This window comes from Emydura macquarii, unplaced genomic scaffold (assembly GCF_026122565.2).
Source record: "Emydura macquarii macquarii isolate MOO-44397 ecotype Brisbane River unplaced genomic scaffold, CSIRO-AGI_Emac_v2 contig_705, whole genome shotgun sequence".
Classification (NCBI taxonomy): domain Eukaryota; kingdom Metazoa; phylum Chordata; order Testudines; family Chelidae; genus Emydura; species Emydura macquarii.
Window position 1 is genome coordinate 11,942,926 of NW_027130842.1, and position 24,953 is coordinate 11,967,878.

At 42.5% G+C, this 24,953-nt stretch overlaps 1 protein-coding gene across 2 annotated transcripts; it reads right to left on the reverse strand.

The window, feature by feature from the left end:
• Positions 1-5,406: 5,406 nt before the first annotated feature.
• On the reverse strand, positions 5,407-15,967 carry ZBTB2 (zinc finger and BTB domain containing 2). Of its 2 annotated transcripts, XM_067542413.1 has the most exons (3): positions 15,505-15,967; positions 10,060-10,242; positions 5,407-8,378 (listed from the first exon to the last, which is right to left on the reverse strand). In XM_067542413.1, the coding sequence occupies exons 2-3, from the start codon at positions 10,230-10,232 to the stop codon at positions 7,016-7,018; spliced, it is 1,536 nt and encodes a 511-aa protein (XP_067398514.1). In that variant the 5' UTR covers positions 10,233-10,242; positions 15,505-15,967; the 3' UTR covers positions 5,407-7,015. The 2 variants fall into 2 exon arrangements, with proteins under 2 accessions (XP_067398514.1, XP_067398515.1); XM_067542414.1 differs by lacking the exon at positions 15,505-15,967 and having other exon boundaries at positions 10,060-10,362.
• Between the last annotated feature and the right edge of the window lie 8,986 nt (positions 15,968-24,953).

The window sequence follows — 24,953 nt, forward strand, 5'->3', positions numbered from 1 at the left end:
TCTACTTATTCTGTTGTCTATTTATCTGGCTCCCTTAGGCAGTCATTTTGCTCACATTTCCAGAGGATTGTACTGATTCAGGAAGGTTGTGTCTTCCATTTTTGTAGCCTAGCCTCTAAATGTTTTCTTCTTTCCTTTTGCTGGTTTAGTGGGAGAATCTGGTTTCACTATCACAGATTGGATCATTTGGTACACCTGTGACAGACTGACTGCTTGAGACAAAGGCCTGCAATACAGGGCAAATATTGGTGCATAAAAACCCCTTCAAATGTTTAGTGTCTGGGGAAAGTTAACTTTCTTGTGTAGCCTATGGTGTTTTTAAGGACAGCAAGGATAGGACTGTGGGTAGGAGAAGGAGAGAATAAAGGTCAAATTCACTTGTGAGTACGCAAAGCTAGGGGAAGCTAAGATGGTATAACATATACGTGGAAGAGCCAGAAGGAAAGGGTATAGATCCTAACATAGGAAGTGATATAGATGTGGAGGTACAAGTACAGCCATTACTCTTCCACCAGTTGGCAAATATTTCACAGTCCTTTAAAATCCCCTAAGTAGATAAAATTCAAAAGTGATGCTTAAGAGGGTATAAGTTACACACCAATAAGCCTTTGTTGTGAATCTAAAGGATTTTATCTGAGTGTAAATTACACACTGATGGAACCAGAAGATGTAAATTGCTTGGGGCTTGGCTGCACAGGGAAATCATTCTGATAGGGTAGAGTTTGAATTTAAAGTATTACAGATACTTTGGAATAATTCCCTGTGTGGACATTCTTATTCCAGAATGTTCACACTAGGAGCTATCCTGGAATGGCCATGCTGGACAATTTGCCCATGTAGACAAGGCCTGAAATTTGTGTCAAATTTAGCACCTATGTCTAAAGATAGAGGTGAAATGGTCTGGCTGTAAAATAAGTGATTCCACAGACCTTCCCAGGTCCATGCTGAGGGAAATCCCCACTAAGTAGCACTCTGCCTCATCATCAGCCCACCAAGGCAGTTTTTAATGTATTGTTAGGGCATGAATTGATTCTTGCTTTGGGGGTCAGCTTTATTGAGAAAAAGTGTTTGAGGATTAAAAAAGAAAAAGTTCCTTAACAAGGTGGCTCTTCAAGGATAATAAAACTTTCATTACCTCATAGCCGGGATCTCCTAGGGCTAAGGAGATGGACTGGGATCCTGTCCACACTATGGATTCCCTGTCCAGAAAAGAAAGGGTTACCTATTATGTACTGAGACCCATGTTGCTAGCCTATCTTGTCCTTCTCTCCCTCCCCATGTAGCACCATTTGTGAATACTTTGTAACTATTAGGTCCTGTCTATGCTTTGAAATCAACAGTGTCAGAGGTCTCTGTTACAACATGGTAGTTCCCCACTGCTTAAGGTAGCTGGGACTGCAGCATGGGATAGCCATGTCGCCAAGCAATGTTACAACCTGGGACAGAGCATACAGTTATAGAACGCTATTAAGGTATATTTTGACCCTGTCTAAATTGGAAGTTTGAATAGTATATCAGCTCTATATGGGGAGCTTCTATGGTGTAACACTCCTCCTGATACTGATGATTTTTCAGCAGAGATGTTAGATGTGAACACAAACGATCTAAAAAATGTGCAAGGCTCTGAAATTGTTTGAAAATGGCTTCAAACACAGAGCTCTAGTGTGACAGGGTATAGATGACCTAAGAGGTCTCTTCCATCTTTAATTTCTGTGACTGGGTCTTGGAGGAGATCCAACTTGCTTTTCTCAAGAATACAAACCAAACCAAATTGAGTGTGTCTTGGCAACAGGTCTACAGGGGCTGGGGTTTATATAGATTTTTTTTCACTGTGTCTGTCTACCAAGGTCCACTAAGAGGATGTGGACTCTGAATGAGAGAGAGAGGATGGAAATGTAATGAACTGATTCACTGAGAATAAATTTACTGTGTACTTTTACTGTTAATCTAATATCCAGCAAACCGATACAAGGCAAGATCACAATGCTGTGATCTTTCCTCCCATAAACCTCCTAAGATTTTCACAACTTCTGCAGTATTAAATTAACTCAATTGTTCTCCTAATCCTTCTGTCCTGATCATGATCAGTTCATTCCAACCTGACCTCTTGATCCTCCCCTGTCTATGATTGATAAAGGAAATATAAGGAAGCAAATGAATTGTTTGTGGTCAGTGGAAAATAATAATGTACTAAAAATAGAAACTACCAGTTCAAATACAGAAGCATGTCCAAGGGAAACATCCTGTCTCACAAGAAAGAGACAAAAGAGAACAGACCTAGTGGTACAATATATCTAGAGAAGTTACATTCACTCCTTAAATCTTTTTCATACTTCTCCTTCCCCTGGCTCCAAGTATGGTTCCGTAGATGCTCCTACAAGAATCCTTAGTCTGTTTCTGAAGAATGAAAATACCAGTCTCTGCTGGTTTTTTTCTGATGCTTCTGCCTTTCAAGCCAGGCCAGCACCACGAAGGATGCTATGCCACTTGGGACTGTCCTTTATAGCTGAATGCATCTCGAGACTGGCCTAGGCATTACTGAATGGTGTGCGCCAAGCTTCTAAGCTGGAAGGAATATGAGTGGTGGAACGAAGTAGATGACGTTGGGATGTTCTTATTTAATTTCTAGTAGAGAATGGGGAAAGGTATTCAACGTGGGTGGTCTAGCCAAGAGCAAAGTGTGTAGTGACATGGAAGGAGAAGGAGAGATTAACATGATGCCTTTGTGCTTGTTTGGAATTTTTGCTAGCTGCAGCAGGGCCACATTTTGGACCTGCTTTACTTTGTCTTACAACAGAGCTGCACTTCAAAGAGTTAAGTGAAGTGAGTTCAGTGGCTTCAGTCTCGTTCCATGGAAGGCTGTTCACATAACTGGCCTCCCTTGCTGACAGTCTCAACTAAGGCCAAAATTGAGCATGGATAATGAATTATTCAGCTAGAGGTGGTCACTGCTGACCAGGCTAAAGCATGTTAGTGGGGAAGGATGCTAAAAACTCACTGCCCTTTGCCCATGCTTTTCTTAAGTACGACTGGGATTTTGTTATCCAGGGTTGACACTCAGGCACCTCTTACAAGCCTAGCTAGATAAATAAAAACAAAATAACATGGGCAGACACCCATTGCCTTAGTAGGACAATAGCCCTACTAACCTTTGTGATTTAGAAAGGTCTTTTGTCTTTCACAGGACAGTAATTAAATTATAGAATGCCAGTATCTTTACCAAAGTTAACCCCTTCTTAGTTACAACCTCATTTATTATTTTAGAACAAGTGCCTAGTGATGTGACACCTTGCTCCTAGTTTTGTGCAGAGGATGAACAACAAAGAGAACTGTCCAGAAAGCAATAGTATCTATCTAAATTATCTTTATAAATAGCACTGTATTATTTGGAGTAACAAAACATTTTAAGTGGTAATGAATCTGGTAATAGTTCCTATGAGACACCAATTATTTTGTCCAGTTGAGTGCTACTGAAATAAACCTAAGGACTTTGCAATCTTGTAAAAGTTATTTTAAATTAACACACTTCCCAGAACAATGAATTTCTTTTAGACACTATTTTATACCTATTAAAGTTGAACTAAAAAGCAGAAGACTTTCTAAAATTCAGGGCAGTAATTTGTTGTTTATATGCAGCAAGCACTACCAGCAGCAATTAAACTATTAGCACATAAAGTGTTAGTTCACTGGAAAAAGTTAGTTCATTGGGCAAGGAAAGATAGTTTTACTATCATCACTTGCAGAATTAGGATTATTGGGAGGCCATAAGACTAGGGCCAAAAAGAGACTTAACAGAAAGATGTTAAAGTTCTTTACTTGTACTGTACACAATAGTCTTAACTTTCATAAGTGCTAATTATCTGCTGCTTCCATTGCTGGCAACTGGAGTTGTGGGTACTCAGCACTTCTGAAATCAGGCCATAGGCGTGTTTTGTTGTTTAAGCTCATACACCAGCCCCACTGGCAACAGTTAATTCTTTGGCCTGGTCTACACTTAAAATTTAGGTTGACATAACTACAGTGCTCATGGGACTGAAAAATCCATATCCGAACACTGTTGCTATCCCAGCCTAATCCTGTTTAGATGTAGCTACATTAATGGAAGAATGCATCCATCAGCCTACCTATTGTCATTTGAGGTGGTGGTGGTCAACAACTGAAAAAACACTTCCATCACTGTAGAGTCCATCTATGCTAGGGGGTTGTAGCGGCATAAGTACAGTGCCGTAGCTATGACACTATACTTCCTGTATTGTAGACTTGGCCTTTGGAAATAAACTGGAGGTGAAATGCTGGTCCCGCTGATGTCAAAGGCAAAACTCCTATTGACTTTAATGGAACCTAAATTCCACCCACCACATTTATGACTTCCTGGAGTATTATTTTTTCTAATTTGGCGAGATCTTCAATTTTACCACTAAGGTAGATTAAATGAAGAAGTCAGTCATAGCTGTCCTCCCATATAAAAGGCTTACATAGGACCTTATATTTCATGTTTGACTAAAGGTTCTCAGATTGGATTTAATATACAAAAAGCTTGAAGGAAAATGTATTTATGCTGCAAAACTATAGTATGTTGGGAGTTTCATAGTGCACTTGTAATAGTTTACAAACTATTTTTCACCAATGATCCCATGTTTTAGTGACCCTGAAGACTGGACTGTTCCTGACCTAAGGTGAACCAGACCAAGCAGTAGCACTAGTGTATTGAGGGAGACAAAAACTGCAATGTCACTATCCAGTTTGACAATAACAAGCTATTTAAAAAATGTATAATGGGTGTACACACACACAATTCTTCCTCTCTGTCTCCTTTCTATGGCCAAGTTTTCCCCCCTCCTTGAAGAGAATAACTCATGAGAATGGGTTTGAACAGCCAAAGACATCTATATAAATTACTTGGTGTAAGGAGATCTAATTTTTCTCCTTTGCATGCACTTCAGATAGTGACCATCAGAATCAGTGAAGTTCAAATTACAGAAAAGTCACAATATCAGTTGAAGCCCCTATAAGAGACTTAAACCGTCAGCACTGAAAGTAGAGAACAAATAATAAGACATAGTACAACTTTACCTTGAGATAGTATAGCAATTCATAGAGGCACTCATCCCTGAAGTTTATATTTTGCAGTAAATTCTTAGTTTATTCTTAGTTTTGTCAGTGTGTCGCAGCAGTACTAAACTTAAGGTTCAGATGGAACTTTTGCTTTAAACCCACTGTTTAGGCAAGTGTAACTTTCTTAAATAAGCCATTTGTTCACTTATGAGTTTTATTAACATCTCATGCTGCATGCTTCCCATAGCTTTTATATGGCTTCAAAAATATAGAAGTCCTCTTGAACAAATCACAAGCCAATAATCTTTGATCAGACTCAAAATAAATCACATACCATTTAGTTCAATTTTTATTCAATGAAATGATGTATAAAAACTTACAAATCTGAGAACTTAACTATACACAAAATAGGATGATACTCAGTTTAAACATATACACAGAGCAGAGCTGTGGTTTGTGACTTGCCCCCCCACCCCCTCCTACCTTCCCCCAAACACACACTGCCTCCATTTATGGTGGGGCATTTACTCTGCTACATAAGCCTTCCTATTGGCCCAATGAGTGATCAGTGGGCTTCCTTACTGCTGTCAGCTTAGTTTTTAGGCTACTGGCAAAAAATCCAGGCATCTATAAAAAAAATTAAATATAAAAATCAGCAACTTGATTTTAAAGACAAAGATGCAGTGCCATCCTGTGCACTAGCTAACGCTGTGGTATTCATCCTCCCAGCATTTGCATACTTTGTCTTGGAGTCTAAAGTAATGAGAATCCCTTAAACAATGTAAGTCGCTGGCCAGCACTGCAGCTTCATTTTAAAACAACCATGATCCATAGTCACCTTTCCCTCTGTCTGCTACTATAAGGTGACTATTAAACAAAGGGCCAAATCTTTTTCACCTTAACTCATGCAATTAGACCCACTGAAGTCTGAGATGACTTGTGTGAATAAGGTGACTAAGTCTCCCCTCGCCTCTCACATCAGGAATAACTCAGGATCTACTGCTACAGCATATGTGAATGCAGCACTGATAATTGCACAGTGCTCACTAGTATGCAATTTCTCTATTCTCCAGTTTCCTCCATGTCTTGGGTGACCGCACTAATTATATTAGTTTCCATTCAAACACGATAATAAAAATGCACACATCCTGGGGCAGTTTAAATTTAATTTAAGTGTTGTGTAAAATGGCTAGTCTGTCAAATAACTAAAACTTATATGGACCTTTTTAGTTGAACTTGAAAGCAGATGACCAACGGTTTAGATAGGGTGTGTGCATTTATTTACCTGTATATACCAAACACACACACACTTTCTATATATACACATATAAAAAGATTGCCATCACATTATTATTACTGCTACTTTAGTCAAAGTTGACTAAGTAACTAAATTTTCTTGAATGGACATATCAATGATGATACCTGAAATACATACCCCAGGGAATACTTGAGGAAACCCTAAAGACCAAAAAGTTTCCTGGGTTCATTGTGAAAAGTTAAGCCTTTTTTTTAAGTTATCTTGCACAGTTGTACATGTAGCTCTAGAAAGCAAGCTGTATCATCTGCTAGTTCTTCTCAAAAGGAAGACTTGTTACCAGGGAAAATAATTATAATTAAATATATATATTCTTTGTTTACCAAAATGGTATTTTATTTCTCATTACACACTTCATTGCATCTAAGTATGCATTTAAATAATCTAAAAATTGTTTTAAGATCTATTAAATTTGTGTTTACTAGTATTATTGACAAAGTTAGCTGAATTAGTTTTACACACTTTCCTTTGTATTAAAATCAGTAATGTTGTGGCTTGAGGCAAAAGCCTTTAATTTGTTTGTTTTTGGCGGGAGGGGGCAAGATCCAATTTTCTACCATGCCAGTGTAGTTCTGGTTGCAGGGAGAGAAGGACTGGTTTGATACAAATGAATGAACTTTAAAAAATTTGTGATAGGTTTCGACTTCAGTCTAACAATACTGCTTCCTGCTCCTTTTTGATGGTGGTTAACACTGAGTTATCAGTCTCTGTAGCTTCTGTGTCCCCACTACCTAGCAGAATGGATCTATCTTCTTCTAGAGCAAAGACAGAGTTTTGATTTTGGCACGAATGTTTGACCACTTCATTGGGAGTTGAAAATGTTTTGTCACACAAGTTACATTTGTACGGTTTGTTGGTTTGTACTAACATGTTGTCCATTTGACTGCCTTCCTCAAAAGTACAGAGTTCCAGAGTCTGTTTGTCCACCATAGTATAAGTGTCCATGCTCTGGTTTAAGCACACGTGTCTGGCTGCCTGGTTGGCCCTGCAGAAGCTTTTGTCGCAAGTGCTGCACTTGAAAGGTTTGCCAGTATGTATGTACATGTGTTCCCTCCAGTGGCTTTTCTGAATAAATTTGCGTCCACAGATGGAACATTCATATTTCCGTCTTTTAACTTCTCTTTCTTGATCTGCCTGCTCCAAGTTGTCTATGTCTGCAATGTCTGATGGTGGTGGTGTTTCTGCCTGCTGCTGTCCATCAATTATTGGGGAATCTGAGATCTGTTGCAGCTCACTGTCACTAATCATTCCCGCTTCAGGCACTTCCATGGCATCTTTTTCAGCTGCATTATTACAAAGAGACAGGGAAATGCTACTTTCTCCCTGTTGACTTGATGTGAAAGGTACTCCTGTGTGGATCTGGAGGTGCTCACGCAAACTGCTTCGCAGATTGAACCGACGACCACAGAGGTGGCAGGCATAATATTTTGGGAAGCTTCCATTCCTTTTCATAATACTTGGCTTGACATGTGCTATTGTAAGGGAAGCAGGCTGTTCATCTGAGGAAGATGCTTCCATGTTGGTTTCCTCCTCGGGAGGAGAACTATTACCAGCAGTGGAAACCAGTTCTGGAGACAGTGAAGACTGCAATGGGTCAGAAGTGGTCATATTTGTCCGGGTCACTTGTGGCAGATTTGAAGCCAACTGTGAGAGCTGTGAGCCCTCAGACACTGGTTCTTGGCTCATCCTGGAAGGCTGTGGCCTTGGGTCTCGCCCAAGTTTGTCAGTGGCTGAGGTAACCTTAGTGGGATGTCTTATCTGGTGATCTGCAATTTGAATGCCATATAAAGAAGAGGCTAATGGAAAAACTTGATCTGGATGAGAAAAGGTACCCTGACTGGCAAGACTGGCCTCTTGAATCAGTGGATATGCGTGTAGAAACTTTATTCCCTGTTCTAATCGAACTGGGTCAATGAGCTGAGGTGCCATCTTCCCCGTATACATCAAATGCAAAAGATAGCTGAAGATATCTGGTTGTATGTCAGTTGCTTTCAAACGGACACATTCACTGAAAAAAAATAGTTGTTTAGTAAACAATGAGATAAGGAAAAATCTCTAGAATGTAATCTAGATCGTTAAAGTATGAATAAAAAAAGCTAATGATATATGCTTGAAATACAAACATAAAATTTATTAGTTTTTAAAAACCACCTCCTCATTTTAACTGAATTTTAGGAAATAGGATGACAGATGGTAGTAACACATTAAAGAAAGAAACCTCCAACTAACAGACTGTAAGCTCATATGTGAAGAGGCCAATTCTTGTTTTATGCAGCACCATAATTGAACATAACGCTTCTAAAAATGCCATGCAGAAACATAGGGATATTTTGAAACATAGGGAAAACCACATTTGTTATAATTGTGTGAACCCTAAAAGTGCAAGTGTAAAACTGTAGTTCATACCAATTAGCAATTCCAGTAATGATTAGTTGTGCTTGGAAGGAGAAGGTGGCATGGAGCTGTGCTACCTGGTCTTGGGATGAAGGACTTTGGAGAAAGGAAGCAAGAATTTGAGTGTGGGGGGATGAAAGGAACACAGGGGACTGAAGGGACAGCGATAGGCAGAGACTCTTATTCATACTAAACATTTAATGTTTGTTTCTATATGTTAGACATTCACCATTTAATCAGGGGTATAGTCCTTATTTGTTTGAAGTGTAGATTCTCCACCCTGCCACCAGGATGTTTCTGTATAAAATGGCCATGCATGCAGCATGACCTCACAAGTACAGTGTATGAGGTCAACACTGCTCAGAAGTGTGGGAATACTGGTCCCACAGGTTCCCATCCCACTACCTTCAATCTGAATGAGATGTTTCCCTTGCTCCATTGTCCACCACTCCCATTTTTTCCCCAGGTATAACTTCCTTCTCCCCAGTCCTTGCTAAAATATGCAGGGGGGAGCATCACTTTGATGGGTGTTAGAGCTATCTGAGCATGCTTTCCACCTGTGGACCTTATACACCAGATTCAAAATTTTAGTTCTAGTTCAAAAAACTTTAAGAGTTAAGGTTGAACTTGTTTCACGGGAGTCCAGCTAATACCCAAAAACAATGCTCCACTTTCTTTTAAAAAATGTTACCCTTAAAGAATACCACCCCAAATTTTATATTGTCTGGAAATAAACAGCTAAGGGATACAGCCTGTGCTCCACTGCCAATCCTTCACTGCTCACTATCAACCCACCAAACCTATGTAAACTATGTAATATCTTGGCAAATTTTATGGAGCAAAGATCAAAAACAAATTCTCAGATATTACAGTGCCATTTCTCTCACTCTCCTAGTTCCTGGATCTTGAGTATTCTTTTGCAGATTTGAGGGGGTAAAGTTAAGTTTGGGCGGATGACAGTGACCAAGAACTATATAGAAATGGAGACCAGGCTGGCTACCTTAACTAGTCACTTCTACACATTCTAGTGTGTGTGTTTGTTTGTTTTTTAAAGGTGAAGAATTTTTGTTGAAGTATAATATTAGTTTGGGATGTTAGCTGGACTCCAATGAAACAGTTTGAATCTTAACACTTTTTGATGAAGCTCCTTGTTTGCAAATACGAATAGATTCCAGGTTCTCTATGATTATTAACAAAAAATCAAATGAACACTTTTTTTAATGCTTTAGAATGCATTAGCTGTTTTAGGCAAGTGAAATGAATAACATTTTACCAGTCAACCTTTCCACAGTTACCTGGTCTGATGAACAAACAACATCTTAAAGTAGTTGGAGAAAGAAGCAAGGACAGATTTGTGTGCCTTGAAGTAGACATCACCAATCGCAACCGTGCAGTCACACAGGAAACCAAACTCCCTCTGAGCGTTTAGCTGCTGTAGCAGTATAAGTCCATGGTTGGCCAGATCCATTTTTTACACTCTGAAAAGCAAATGATCTTTATGTAAAAGTATTTACTTAACAGTAGATGTACATGAGCACTCTTTTTTCAATATTGATAGATTGTACTTCTACTGAATCTTTCATGCAAGGCTATCAAGGTGCTTTATAAACAAAGTGTCTTACAATTAGGTAAATATCCCCATTTTATATAGGGATAAAATGAGACAAAGAAAGATTAACTAATTTTGCTCAGGGTCACATAAGTCAGTGATAGAAAGAAAGGGTATTGGAGTAGGAGATATCTAAGAGAGAAATATACACAATCCAAGAGAGGGGAAAGGGAGACAAAAGAAAGGAGATGAGCAAGAGGTGAATAAATTTATTTTTGAGAGATTGTATTGAAGGGTTTTGGCTACTAATTTAATTATTTATATAAATTACAGTTGGGTCATTTTGTAGACCTACACCTCCTCAGGATTTCAATTCTCTCTATCAGTATATCTGTGTGGATAGAGATCACTGACCAATGCATGTGAAAGTAAACACCTACCTGCAGGAGAAATTAAAATCTAAGCAGGGCTTGGAAAAATCCACTTGCCCAGGGTGGTAATTTGGAGCAGGCAAGAGGAATCAGGGATGCTAGACCCCGGAGGCAAACCTGTGAGCAGAAGCAGCCCAGAGGTGCCAATAATACTGTATGGGGAGGAGGGGGGGAAACAGGAGCAAAGCAGTCCAGAGGTGCCATTACTGATTTTGTTCAGGAAAAGGAGGTGAATGAAAGAAACAGTGCAGTAGAGAAGCAGCCCACAAGCTACTGCTTTCTCAAGAGTTGGAGGCAGGGTAGGGAGGGCAGCATCCTCTAGGACCCAATATTTTTAACTTTTTGGGACAGTTGAGCCAAAAGCTTTTGAGTGGATGGGTGTGTGTGAGAATAGGTGCATGTAAGTGGTGCATGGGTACGGCAGGGATGATAGTGGGAAGAAAAAAATAAGGATAGAAAGTACCAGGAGAGAGACTGGCCTTTAGGAAGAAGGGAGAGAAGGAAAATAGAGAACAAAAGACAGTAGGGAAAGGTGAAGGAATGGGTATAAAGCAGTGGTAAGTGTAGGAAGGAAAACATATCCACAATAATTAAGAAAAACATTCATGATCTATAATAGAAAAGAAAGAAAAAATACCAAAGCCAGGAAGGGTAAAGTGTAGCAAGACCTAAGGATATACAGAAAGTGATGTTTTCCAAAGTTTAATAGAACATTTTGAACAATATTACAAAAATGCAAAACTACTTCCCCTTTCAATTACAGGAGGATGCTTTTTGAGAGGAATAGTGTTATAGGTATTTCATCTGAACTAATAGGTTTAGTCATTGGAGTAGTAGGTATTAGACATTTTTCAAGCTTGGTGAAGGACCAAGTTACTATAACACTCTGACCAGAATTGATCACCAGACTGCTTGAATACATTCCATTGACACACAAGTTCATATGAAATATGACCTCAAACTAGGGAAATACAACCTAAGTAGAGCTATTATAAGGTGGGTGGTTGGAAAACCATTCCTAAAGAGTAGTTATCAGTGGTTTACAGTCAAGCTGGAAGGGCATATCAAGTGTGGTCCTGCAGGGATCAGTTCTGGGTGCAGTTATGTTCAATAGCTTCATTAATGAGTTAAGATAATGGCAGAGAGAGTACACTTCTGAAGTTTGCGGATGATACCAAGCTGGGAGGGGTTGCAAGTGCTTTGATGGATAGGATTAAAATTCAAAATGATCTGGACAAACTGGAGAAATGGTCTATATATAGGATGAAATTCAATAAGGACAAATGCAAAGTACTCCACTCAGGAAGGAACAATCAATCAGTTGCACACATACAAAATGGGAAAGTACTGCAGAAATAGATCTGGGGGTCATAGTGGATCATAAGCTAAATATGAATCAACAGTGTAACACTGTTGCAAAAAATATCAAACCTCATTCTGGGATGTATTGAGGAGTGTTGTAATTCTTCCGCTCTGTTCTGTACTGCTTAGCCTTAGCTGGAGTATTGTGTCCAGTTCTGAGTGCCACATTTCAGAAAAAATGTGGACAAACTGGAGAGAGTCCAGAAAAGAGCAACAAAAATGATTAAAGGTCTAGAAAACGTGACCTATGAGGTAAGATTGAAAAAATTGTTTGTTTAGCTTGTAGAGAAGAGAAGACTGAAGAGGGACATAAGTTTTCAAGTACATAATAGGTTATTACAAGGAGGAAGGAGGAAAATTGTTCTCCTTAACCTCTGAGGACAGAACAATGGGCTTAAATTGCAGCAAGGGCGGTTTAGGTTGGACATTAGGAAAAACTTCCTGTCAGGGTAGTTAAGCATCGGAATAAATTGCTTAGGGAGCTTGTGGAATCTCTGCCATTGGAGATCTAAGAGTAGGTTAACCAAACACCTATCAGGGATGGTCTATATAATACTTAGTCCTCTCAAGGTCCCTTCCAGTCCTACAATTGTGTGTAGTGGGAGTCAGGAGTGGGAAAAAATAATTCAATATACAAAGGAGTATTTTGTTACACACACCACTGCTTAATAGGAAAACAATTAGCTTCCCAACTATCATAAAGGCCATAAAGAACACAAGTTGGCATTTGGGTATTTGTGGCTCTGCAAATATTATTGAGTTCTCAAAAGTAAGTATTTGATCTATCAACAATAAAAAAGCACATTCACAGTTCAGGTTCCAGTCCTGTAAGGTGCTCCACTCAAGTAGACCCTGTGACAACATGGAACACTTGCATAAAAATGAAGGCTTGATCTTGCAAAATTTTTGTGAGCATCATAGGATTTACAAACTAATCAGGGTTGGGCCAGTTTGTACTTGGATAGAAGACCTATAGGTGAGACAGGAGGTAGTAATGATCCAGGTAATGGCACCTGTTAAACACTATCTTCTACTACCTAAATTTGTCCTGGATACAGTATCATTTCCTTTTCTACATTGTACAGTCAATGTGACTATTGAACTGCTGTTATGTTCCATCCCAGACCTGATTTAATTTCTGTACAGGATGACATGATCTCTGTGTGCATTCACCGATCACATTTATGGGTACACAAAAAATGATAAAGTGCTTTGGAATCAAAGGCACTAAGAACTAATTCCATTTTCACACTCACCAAGGTGAAGGGGGAAAGAATGCGGGAACCACCTCTTATTTTGTTTTAGAACAGTATTTAAGTTGTAGCTAAATAAGGTTGATATAAATCAGTTTAATAATACAATCTTGTATTAAAACAGCATTACCACATGGAAATGTCTCTGTGCTGCTTAGTATTATGGAAAAAAAAATCCTATTACTAAATTGCTGGTAGTATAGCTTGGATGGGCTACTTTGTTGTTCTGGTGATCATTTCTAAGGATCAGTTTTTGAAATCAAGTAAACTGAGTAATATATTAAATTACTGCATGTCCCTTTGCAAACATGTAGAAGTCTGTTATGGAGAACCAAAAAAAGTGAAAAATTAGGTCCATTTAATTATAAAGAAAAAAAATCTGACAAATAACTTCAAAGAAATTAAACAGGGAGCAAATGTTGATCGTTCTGGTAGCAGGTTAGGACCTGGGAAATGTCTTATCACTGGAAGGGTGGGGCGATTGGAGATTTTCAAAAGGTGGCACCCGGTAAAGCTTGTTTGCTATATTAGCCAGAATACAACAAACACCTTATTAAGATCTCCAACCCCAAATGCCTCCCAGGTTTGAAGATTCTTTTCGCTATCTTAAGATACAGGCCTCGGTAACCCAGGTCTGCATTTCGCTGGCTGCGGACTAGGTCCACACCCAGCTGCGCTCCCCGCTCGGGCTCGAGCCTGGGAACAGAACCAAGCCCCATGACCGGAGCGCGGCAGCCTCCAGCAGGAGCAACCCGAGCCCGCCTGTAAAAAAGCGCAGCTCGGAGGGACGGAGGCGCGGGAGAAACCTTTCCGTGCGCGGTGAGTTTCCCCGCCCCCGCTCAGACGGACAGACCCAGCAGCGCCCAGCCTGGCCACTACCTGAGCCCCCGCCTGCGCCGTGCGCTGCCCCATGCCTTCCTGCCCGGCTCCCTCCGCTGCAGCCTCCCGCGCCAGGGGTGCGCTGCGCTGCTGGCTGGGGCGGGAGCAGCCCCGCGCTCCCGGGGCGGGGTAGCGGCGCGGCGCCCAGCAGGGCGGGGACAAGGGGCCCGAGGAGCAGCTGAGACCCGCGCGCGGCCGCCCCAGGGGTTGGTCTCGGCGGGGGGCGGGGCCGCTCGGGCCGGGCTGGGAGCGGCCGCGAGCCTGCCTGCAACGCGGGAGCCCGGGGCGGGGCGGGGCCTAGCCGCCGCGCGCTCCACAGCGCACAGCTGCCCCCCCCGCGAGCAGCAGCGGCGGCGCGCGGGGGGGGGGAGGGAGGGTGGAGAGGGGTGGAGTCTCGCGGCTGCTCCCCCACCCCCCCCTCTCTGGAGTCAACACCGCGCTCGGCCTGTGGCAGCGGGCACTGAGGACGCCTCTCATTGGTCGCCGAGGTGGAAGGCGGGGGGGTGGCGGCCGCGCGCCGCTCTCTTACTGGCTGGGCTCCGCCCCCCCTCCCCCGGCGCACGCGACGCGCCCTCCTCCACCACCACCACCAGGCGCGCACGCCCGGACTGGAGGAGCGGGACGGACGGAGCCGGCGCCAGCCAGCGAGCGACGACGACGACGCAGCGCGAGCGGAGCCGCCAGGGCGCGCGAGACGGGATTCCACCGCTGCCGCCAGGGCCGCCCAGCCTGCTGAGGAGAAGCAGACGGAGCCGCCCCCTCCCGCTCCGCGCGGCTCCCTCCCTCGCCCCTCCCCCCCCGCTACACGCCGGATGCCGCCGCAGGGGGCCGCTCCGCGGCTGGCGCGAGGGGCGGGGTGAGGGCGAGCGGGCCCCAACCGACCCAACCGAGCCCCGCGCGGGCAAGGGGGGCGGGGCAGGAGACGGATTCTCCCCGCGCGGCACCTATTCCCCCTCCCCTCCCCCCACCCCACCGCGCGCGCGGCCTGGATGGAGCCGCCCGGCCCTCAGGAGGCCAGCGGAGCCCCGCCGCCGCCCCCTGACCTCCGCCGGCCCGCTCCCGCAGCGAAGGCCCCCCTCCCCCTGCGCCCGGCCCGGCCCGGCCCCAGGCCCGCGCCCCTCAGACACAATAGCCGGGCCCGGGCCTAGCTGCTCCCGCCGGAGCCCGCCTCCCCGGGGCTGGCTCGGTGCGGCGGGGATCGGGCACGTGGGCACGGCCCCGGTCCCCCCCCCCCCCCCCGCCGCCCCGGCCGCTGGGCGCTCTCACCTGGCGGGGGCGGGGGGGGCTCGGGCCGCTGTGGCGCCTGGTCCGGCTCGGGCCGCCGCCGTCTCCGCGCCCAGCAGCAGCAGCAACAACGGAGTCAGCGCGGCGGCGGCGGCGGCGGCTTTTCCTGTCCGGTTACGTTAGGGTCACATGACCGAGAGCGGAGCACAGAGGCTGCAGCGAGGAGCCCCCGCCGGGGGGGGAGGGGAGGCGGCGAGCGCTGGTGGTGGCGGCAGCAGCAGGAGCCGCCCCGCCCCTCCCCCTCCCGCGGCGCCCAGCACAGGGCCGCACCGGGCCGGCCCGGGCTCCCCGTTCAGCCCCCGCCCCCGAGCCGCCAGCCACAGCTCCCCGCTCCACCGGCCGAAGGGGGCCCCGGAGCCAGCCCCACCGCCCGTTATGGATGGGGGAGCTGCCCCTTTAACGTCTCCGGGTGGGGGCAGAGGAGGCGGTGAAGCCCGAGTGCAGCTTCCCCCAGCCCTAACCGCATCCTGCTGCTGAGGGCGCAGCCTGCTTCTGGGGAGGGGGTTGTTAAGGCCCGGCTCATGTCAGGGCCTGTTCAAACACAGCGAACCAGAGTGGCCTGGTTGGACTTGGGGTGGAGGAGTGCGTGGCTGCCTCTGCCCGGGGCCTAGCCCAGCGAACCTATTGCATGCTCCAAAACTCCCTGGACCTGCCCACACTGGACAGTCATCTTCTTTCTGTAAGGCTCAGCCAGAGAGCGCGGCCTGGGAGTGCCCCTCTGCCAGGACTCAGCCAGTGAGAGTGCCCTGCCAGGGTGGCATCTTCAAATTTATTCTGGAAACAGGAGGTGGATACAAGACTAAGTTTAAAATGCAGTTTAAAGTGTCCACTTTAACCGTGTCCACATTATTAAAAAATACCCGTTGTCAGCATTGGGCACAACTGAACCTGTGCTGGCTGTGGCTTAACGGTAAGTGTAGCCAAGGACTAACTGTTCAGCACCATTTCTGAATCCATGGTAAAATCTTGGTCTGGCAACAGGCACCTTTTGTGATTAAAACAAGGCTTTAAGGTGTATCTAGACGGGTTTTGTCTATTGTAGGTGATTGTGCCCTTGCTTAGGTTGCACTGGTTAATGTGGAAGTTGAAATAACATCTCTGTCATAAAGACCTGTCAAGTCAAAAACTACAGAATATAGTAGCCTTTGTTTTAGTGCAGGGTTTTAAGGGTATGTCTACAGAGCAATTAAACACCTGTGGCTGGCCTGTGTCATCTGACTTGGGCATGGGGTGCACAGCTGTAAAATTGCAGTGTAGATGTTCAGGCTTAGGCCAGAATCCAATCTCTGGGACCTTGCTAGGGGGAAGGGTCCCAAAGCCGGGACTCCAGCCTGAGGTGGAAAGTCTACACTGCAGTTTTATAGCCCTGTGGCCTGAGCCTTGTGAGCCCAAGTTAGCTGACATGGTCCAGCCATGAGTGTTTAATTGCTATGTAGACATACCCTAAGAGGTTAATTTAAGTAAGACGGGTAACATCCTACATTTTACAGGACTGTCAAATACATAAAACTCTGCAGTCTAAAATATTAAGTTAAAACATTCCTCAAGTATAAATGCAGTTGGAAAGTTCATCCTCTTTGCCTGTGTAGTTTTAAAATACTTCCAGTTTTAAAAGTTTAGAAAAACTTTCATAAAAAATTGCTCTGCAGCTTTGCGTACTTGTGACTCTGCCCATTTACAGTTTGGGGGAAAGGATGGGTGGTACTAGAGTGAGTCCTCATCTTACAAAGATTTGATATACTGTGCAGAATGTTTATGTATTACAAAGTAGCATAAATAAATTTGAACAAAATACATTGATGTGTTCCTCTGGTCTTTGAATTTTTACTTATTTACAAATTTCAGTATTTGGCAGTTGGCCTCAGACATTAGTGTAAATTGGAAGTAGGTCTTCTTTGGAAGGCGCAGGGAGTCACTTGAGAAATGGAAGCCTCCCACCTTCTCAGTGGTCTACATGTATTTTTCTCTGCTGTGTTTCCGTAGTCTCCAAGACCAGACCTGAACTTTAATACTTGTGTGTGTATATATATGTTATGGATAGAGCTGGTCAGAAAATAGGCTTTCTTCTAAAAATTTCAGGCTTTTTGTCTGAAAAACCAAGTTTTAAGGCAGAAAGCAAACACTTCAAAAAAAAAAAAAAAAATAAATAAATAAAGTCAATGCTGCCATTAAAATCATAGGAAGTTTTTCCATTTGACAGGAGCAGGATATAATACCATGTCAACTGTTTGAATTTGACCCATGTTGTAAAGAACATTTTCTGATGGCTGTTAAGTAATGGGTGAACTTGCTTTATTTATCTCAGCTCAGTTCTTAGGGGACAGGTATTCGCATCACTAACTACTTTTTTTTTGCAGTTTGCATTACAAAAAGCTATGTGGTGCACAAATAATGGAGAATAAACAAACTTTTCACCTTTAGAGCCAGTCATGATTGAGACACGGTGGGGAAGCTTGCATCTCGTGCTGTACTTATGGATCAGTGCGCAACTGCAGTTTTCAGGGCTGTTTGTCATCACATTTTACAACCACTAAATTGATATAGCGCTTAATCCTGCAAATGAATCTGTCAAGATGTGTCTGAGCTTGTGTGAAGTCCCATTGAAATCAGTGGGGCCCTGCATGTATGCAGGGGTGTGCTCAGTTTGGCTCTATTGGGAGAATCTAGCCCATAAGAATTTAAATACTTTTAAAATTCAAGTTAAAAACTAAATTTAAATCAGACTTTGTAGTTGGTAAGTAAAAAAAACAACAAAACAAAAAACTTAATTCAGTTGCTTTTTTGCTCACCAAACTGAAAGTTAGTAGTCTGTAACATGTACTAATGTTGTTCTGGTATTGTGAGTACACAAACATTGAAGTTCTAAGAGAGAATGATGCATGTGCAGTAGCTGTTTTATAAAGCAATTCATGAGTATCATGTGCCTAACTGTATGTTTGTGATTGACTGACTGCAACAGCTTTGAGTTGTTCAGTTCCATGGGTGAATGTGTTTTAAAGAAGCTTCTTTACAGTACATATATAATTAATAAATGGTCCACTTGCCAGAATAGTCTGTGCTCTTTTAGACAGTGATTCATAGTTTATATTTCAAATTGTCAAATCAAGTAACATAGCTGATATGCCAAATGTTTGAAGTTAGGGAGTTTACACAAGACACAGAGAAACTATTCTGCGAACAGCAAAACCCTAATAATTTTAAAGTGAAATAATAATTAGATAATTCTCTAGGCTACTCAGAAGAGGAAAACAAATACATTTCTAGCAAGCTTTCTATTTGGTAATTGAGGGCTAGAACTTTGAGTCTCATATTTAAACAGTTTTACACCGGTGTAAACTTCAGTGGCTTCCATGGAGTTACTCATTCACATCAGCATAAGAGAAGGAGAATCAAGCTCTAAAACTGGAGGAAAATGTAATTAATTGTATTTAATAGTTTATAGTCCACTGTAAACTTCAGTTGTTCATAACATTTTCTAAATCACTGATAATCTGATACCTTGATTTAAAAGGACCCTTGGTCTGATCAAAGCCCATCCAAGTCAATGAAAGACTACTGTTGACTTTAATCGATTTTGAATCAGGGCAGCTGTCAGAGCCATATGGTATTTTTAAAAGCAGATTTCCTTCACTTAGTTACTGAATATTAGATGAATAAAATTGATTTCCTTTCCTTGTATGACTTCTGACAGACACAATCAAACTGACTAAAATACTGGCCTGATCCTGCAAGCCTTATGTGAGTACCGGACTCAAGAACAGGAATGATGACTATTCATGTGACTGTGGGCTGCAAGCTCCTATCCTGTGTCTTAATTACGAAGACCAGGTCATAAGAGTAGGCCTTATTCTGTCCTACCAGGTATCCTGCAGCCAGATCAAAGATATAATGTTGCCCATTACTACCGCCTACTATGTTTTAGATGACTGCGCACCAATGATGGTATAGGTACTGATGGGAGATGCATCATAATCCCATCAAGAATGCATACAAATAAGAATTCAAGTTAGTAGTATGGGAAGCGTGGAGTAGACAGACCCAAACCCTTCAAGTGAATTTTTTTATTTTTGATAAATGTAATAGTTAATATTAACCCTAAACGAAGAGAATACAGCACAGCTCTCAGTGTCAGTCTTGAGCCTGCTGTGCGGTGTCTAGAACCTGATGGGATTTTCATCAGATTCAGGCTGACTGATACTATTGATTGCTTCCAGTAGTGCCTTCAAGATGCTTGGCACCATTAAGCCTAAAGTAGAGTCAAGTGCCCTGAATAACCACGTGCTTTCCTGCTATTCACAATATTTCTTTTCCACTCAAACAGGACAGTTTCCAACATTCCAGATAAATTGCTCTTTCAACAAAAACCATGGCCATTTAGAAGCAAATGGATCTAGTACTTATCCTAGGTGATGAGTGGTGGTAGTTCTGTGCCGATTATAGCTCCTGTGTTACCAGGTAATGGAACGGCTGTACGTATTTCCTCCTTCCCTTGGTGTTACTGGAATGCACTGGCTTCTGCTGGGTGAACAGCCCATGTGACTGTTGCAGCCAGAGTGTACCTGTGTCGAAGAACACAGCAAGCACAGAATTGGCTTAAACCACCTCTCCTATAGCCTATGTCAAGTGGAAGACTGGAGAATTGGAATCCAGGTCTCTCTTTCCAGACTCAATCTCCTTCTCAGTTCATCTTATTACTTGAGCCCCCCCCCCCATTGTCTCTAAGTGTGCGCAAAGAAAGAACGTGACTGCACTTCTGACTGGAGTATGACATTTTTCAGAGAGCTGCTCTATCATACATCAATATGAGTGATAGTATATTTCTTGCAAGAGAAGGAAAAAATTAATATACTAAAATAAAAAATATTACTGCTTTTACCGAGTGCTTCCATACTTGTATAACTAAACATGCAATTATGGAACTCTACAGTGGAAAAAGCATAAAATCACAGCTACTTAACTGAATTGCATTGATATATATTTACAGTATTATCATTTCCCCTAAATTGTATCATACATTTAAAATTAATGGGAAATTTTGTACCGTGCATGTGCAAAACTGATTTGAGTACTTAACTCAACATCCACTTGAAATTTAGTTTTTATTTTTTAAAAAAAGTTTCAAGTATACTTGCCAATTTATGTAATTTTACAATCGCATTTTTCTGATTTAGACAATTTTTCCTGCCCAGTTGCTCTTTGAAAGATCCACATAAATATCAGAGGAAATATTGAACATCTCAGGAGGAGAATTAACAAAAGCTTACAGTAAACTGAAGAAACAAATTTTATTTTCTGTAATTCTTTATAGGCATTTTCTAGTTTTTGGTGGTAAGAGGGTGGGGGAAAAAATCAGAAGTGACATCTTAAAATTTGGTGGTATCACTTTGACTTCTTAAAACTTGGTGCTGTCACTTCAACTTCTTAAATAGCCCCTGTGGGAGAACTTGCACAATGGAAACTTTCAGCTTGTAAGGGTTAGCCACAGGGGTTGTGTGCACAGTCTTAATAGTTACAGTAGAAAGGGTGTGTTAAATAAAACCAAAAAAAACCCACCACACACTCCAGAGAATAGCAAAAGTTACATTTTTCCTAAAAATGTTCTGGAATGATTCTAGTGTGGTTGCCTATGTATAAGGGGTGGTTGCACTGTAGTTCCAATGTTCCTTATGTTTAGCAGGTTTTTCTTCTGTTTTCTTCAGAACAGGTCTCAGCATCCTTGCAGATTACATGGAAAACTCATCTTTTAACAAGCCTTATAATCAAGTTTCTAGTTTAGTTTGTACTTCACATAATCTGTTATTCTTTTGTAATGAATCTTGGAGGTTCCTGTGGTGCTGGGCATATAAATTGAGGACAGGGAGACTATATTTCTGTGCTCTCAATGCTATCCCTGCTGGTACCCATACAATGTGGAGGGGCAGAAGCAACAGCCTGATTTACAATGCATAGGGGGAGGGGAAAGAGATACAGGGCAATGAACAGAGGCAGGAAAGCGGGTGGGGAGAAGATAGGGGACAGAGAGCTGGGGAAGGTCAGGAGTGGGGGAGGAAGGAGCAGAGGGATGCTAGGGGAGAGGAGAGGCAGGAGGGGAGCAGCACTTGAAGAAGGGCAGAAGTGGGGGAAGATAGGGACAGGATGGGGTCAGGAAAAGGAAGGCTGGTAACATGGGAACAAGAGCTGAGGAGGACAGCAGAGGCAGGAATGATGCTTCCCTTCAGAGCCTGGATTGAAATCCAGGAATCCCAAAGCTCACCATTCCTTTGTTGTCTAGCAACTAACTGAAGTTAACTGGCAAGGTGCGTGTTATCCTTTCAGTGGAAGAGCTATACGGCAGTTACTCCCTTAGCTCAAGTGGGAAAGGTGGTGCTTGTGCATCTAAAAATCCCAACCTTGCTGATGACCCAGATAGGAGGTTAATAAGGTTCCATATAATATTTTTCTTCAATTGTTGAGTTTTTTAACAAGCAGGAAATTACTTTAAAAAAACAAAACAAAAAACAACCTTATGTTAAACATTACAATTGCAAAATCAAGTACTCAAAAGTTACTAAATGTCAGACTTAAGGTTGTTCATGCAACCTTCATTTGGCTGCCTTCTGCATATCTATTTATAAACCATTAATTATGTCATTTGCTATTTTTCCAGGGTTTTGTAATGAATAAGGCTGTTGTCTCTAGGACCCCTGCTTCATTTGTTGCAGAAATTGGAAGGTGTGTGGTGAAGGAGGCAAAAAACAACAGGAAGAGGCTGGATGGTCTCATGGTTGAAGCAGCTGAATGCTGCCCTACAGAACTATATTCTTGCTTGCCTCTGCTCTAGAGTTCCCATTATGCAAGGCAAATAGTATAAACCAAAATTTTGGCAGATGTCTGCTCCTAATTTTCTGGTGACCCAACTTGAGACATTTGTTTTGAGGAAGTGCTGGATATTCATAATTGCAACTGAGGTCAAGGGGATCTCTGCTCTGTATATATAATGTGCTGAAAAATGCTAGGTTCTCTGAAAAATCAGGTGCAAGGTTTCTCAAATTGAGTTTCACACACTTTTGACACATCTGACTTTCATCTCTGTGCCATCATTCTGTGTGTGTAAAATGGAGAGAATATAAAACCCCTGTGAGGTGAAGAGTGAAGATAAATTCATTAATGGTCTGTAAAGAAAGTGGATGCTATCATGTGCGTACCACAGAAAAGTCTGTGTGAAAAATAATTCTATATTCAGTGCAGCTTGGATGATATGTAAATAATGCATGGGGCTCCACAAAAAATGATGAGGATAAAAAAAATTAATAGCTGCCCATTATTGTCCATCCTGTGCACTGTGGAAAAAACAGTACATGATCATGTAATAGAAGACTATATAATGCATATGTACACACAAATGGCTGAATTAAGGCTGCATAGATGACCTTAATTCTGGCATTTTCTAACTTTTAAATGTTTGACTGTAATTTTAATGATTTCCTAATGTAATATAATCCTAGGACAGAACACTGGAACTATTTAACAGTTGGAAAGATAAAATGACCAAACCAGCCATTGTTTGACGCTGTGTGCCCTACTTGCTTGCTTACGTGTTACAAAAGGGTTGTTGTCTTTACAGCTGTCCTGGTAAGTGCACTTGTCCACCAGGTGAAGAATGAGCAAGTTAGCTGAAACATTGAAGTATACAGGCTTAAAATGCTTGAGATACTGGTGGGCTAATGGATTATGCCCAAGATGGAGAAGTACTGAATTTAGGAATGGGGGGGGGAAACAGGCTGTTTCTAAAAGAATGAAACGAGTTTCAATTTACTAAAGACTGTACAATAAAAACACCTACTAAATTTAACGTCTAAAGCTAGTAATTTGTCCTTGGTACTGGAATCAAATGGTGTCTGGTTAAGTTAATATTGGAACAACTATAGGCTTGGTTCTTCAGCACCCTGCACCAGAACTGTTCTAGAAAATGTTATAGGCTGCCAGTGTAGCCCTCCAGCTGAGTACTTCATTTCTATGAATTGTCCTGTGATCGTTCAAACCTTTGCCTAATCAAAGGTTTTTAAGTAACAGTTGCTGAAAAGCAAAATCCCCAGTGACTGCATATTTGTGTGAGTGGGTGACTACTGCACTGTACTGATGCAAAGGGGATGGGATAGGAAAACTGCCTGAAAAGAGAGGAGGCTAATGACTTACTTGGAACCATGGGAATACATTCTTAACAGGGAGGAAGGGTGGAAGCTATCACTGCCCCTGGATTAGTCTGGCACCTTCCCAGAAAAGCCCACATCCAGGCTAGCAAACACTGCTTTACAGAAGATTGCAAATGGGTGCTTTCCACAGTAGCTTATCAGTTAGAATCCAGCCTAAATTTAGTCCTGACCACAAGCCTTTTTTAGTTGATGGCAGTTTGATGGTTTATGTGAAAAGAATTCATTTCAGTTGCCAAAAGACTTGTTTCACACCAGCATATGCATGGTATCAAGAAGCCAAGAGAAGGAATAAGTCAACAAATGGGTAAAGGTGACTACCCAATTAAAAATAGGATAATTCTGGAACTGAGGATAACTAGGTTTAAAAATGCTGATAAAACAGGTGATATGGCCCTACTTTCTGGAATGGGATCACATGTGGGAGCATTCTGGATACAGATTTAGATAGGAGTTCAGGCAGACTAAGTTAACGAAAAGACCCCATTAAAAATGTTCAGTGGAGGCAAGATCAACAAATTATAGCAGTGTTTTGGAGATAATCTGCAGATTGCAGAGCTTGAAAAGAAAAGTGAAGGTTACTTATCTGTAACTAGCCCTTTTCAAGATGGTTCTGCATATTTACAGATGGGGGATACTGTGCCACCTTGTGGTAGAACCGTCTCCTAGTAATATCAGCAAGAGCCCACCTGCCCCTTCCTTGGGCTATAGAAGGGGCGAGAGTGCCCTTCCCCACCTCCATTTCTTTCACCACAAACCCAGACACACAAGAACATGGACGAGGAGGGAGGGATGGGAAGTGTGAATTTGCAGAGCCACCTTGAAGTCCAGGTACAGATAAGTAACCTTCATTGCTTCTTGAAATGGGTCTGCCTATTCCAACTTGTGGGAAAGATTGCTAAGCAGTGCTGAAGCTAACCTAGAGGAAGGAAGGAAGAGTTGTAGCTGAATAAAGACTGAAGCACTTCCTTGTGCCTGCTCTAGAAGCCACATCCAGAGTACAGTGCTTAGTGAAGGTGTGTCCCAAAGTCTAGGTTACAGCTGTCAGTCTCAGCCACTGATATCTTCCTCAGACAGCTCTAAAAGAACATGGTCACATTGAAGCAAAGTTTTGTTAGCATAGACCACTCAGCAATACGCTGCTTAATCCACCAGGAAATAGTCTGTGAAGAAGCTTTATGTCCAATGTTGGGCTTGGCATACAAAACAAGCAGTTTAGATGTTTTACGAAAACTTAGTTCT

Bases quoted from the DNA above. Each gene is read 5' to 3' on its own strand.
- ZBTB2 (XM_067542413.1), bottom strand. From the start codon at position 10,232: ATGGATCTGGCCAACCATGGACTTATACTGCTACAGCAGCTAAACGCT. The intron at 8,379-10,059 runs GTAACTGTGGAA...ATTTTTTTTCAG, and splicing joins TTGTTTGTTCATCAGACCAG to TGAATGTGTCCGTTTGAAAG.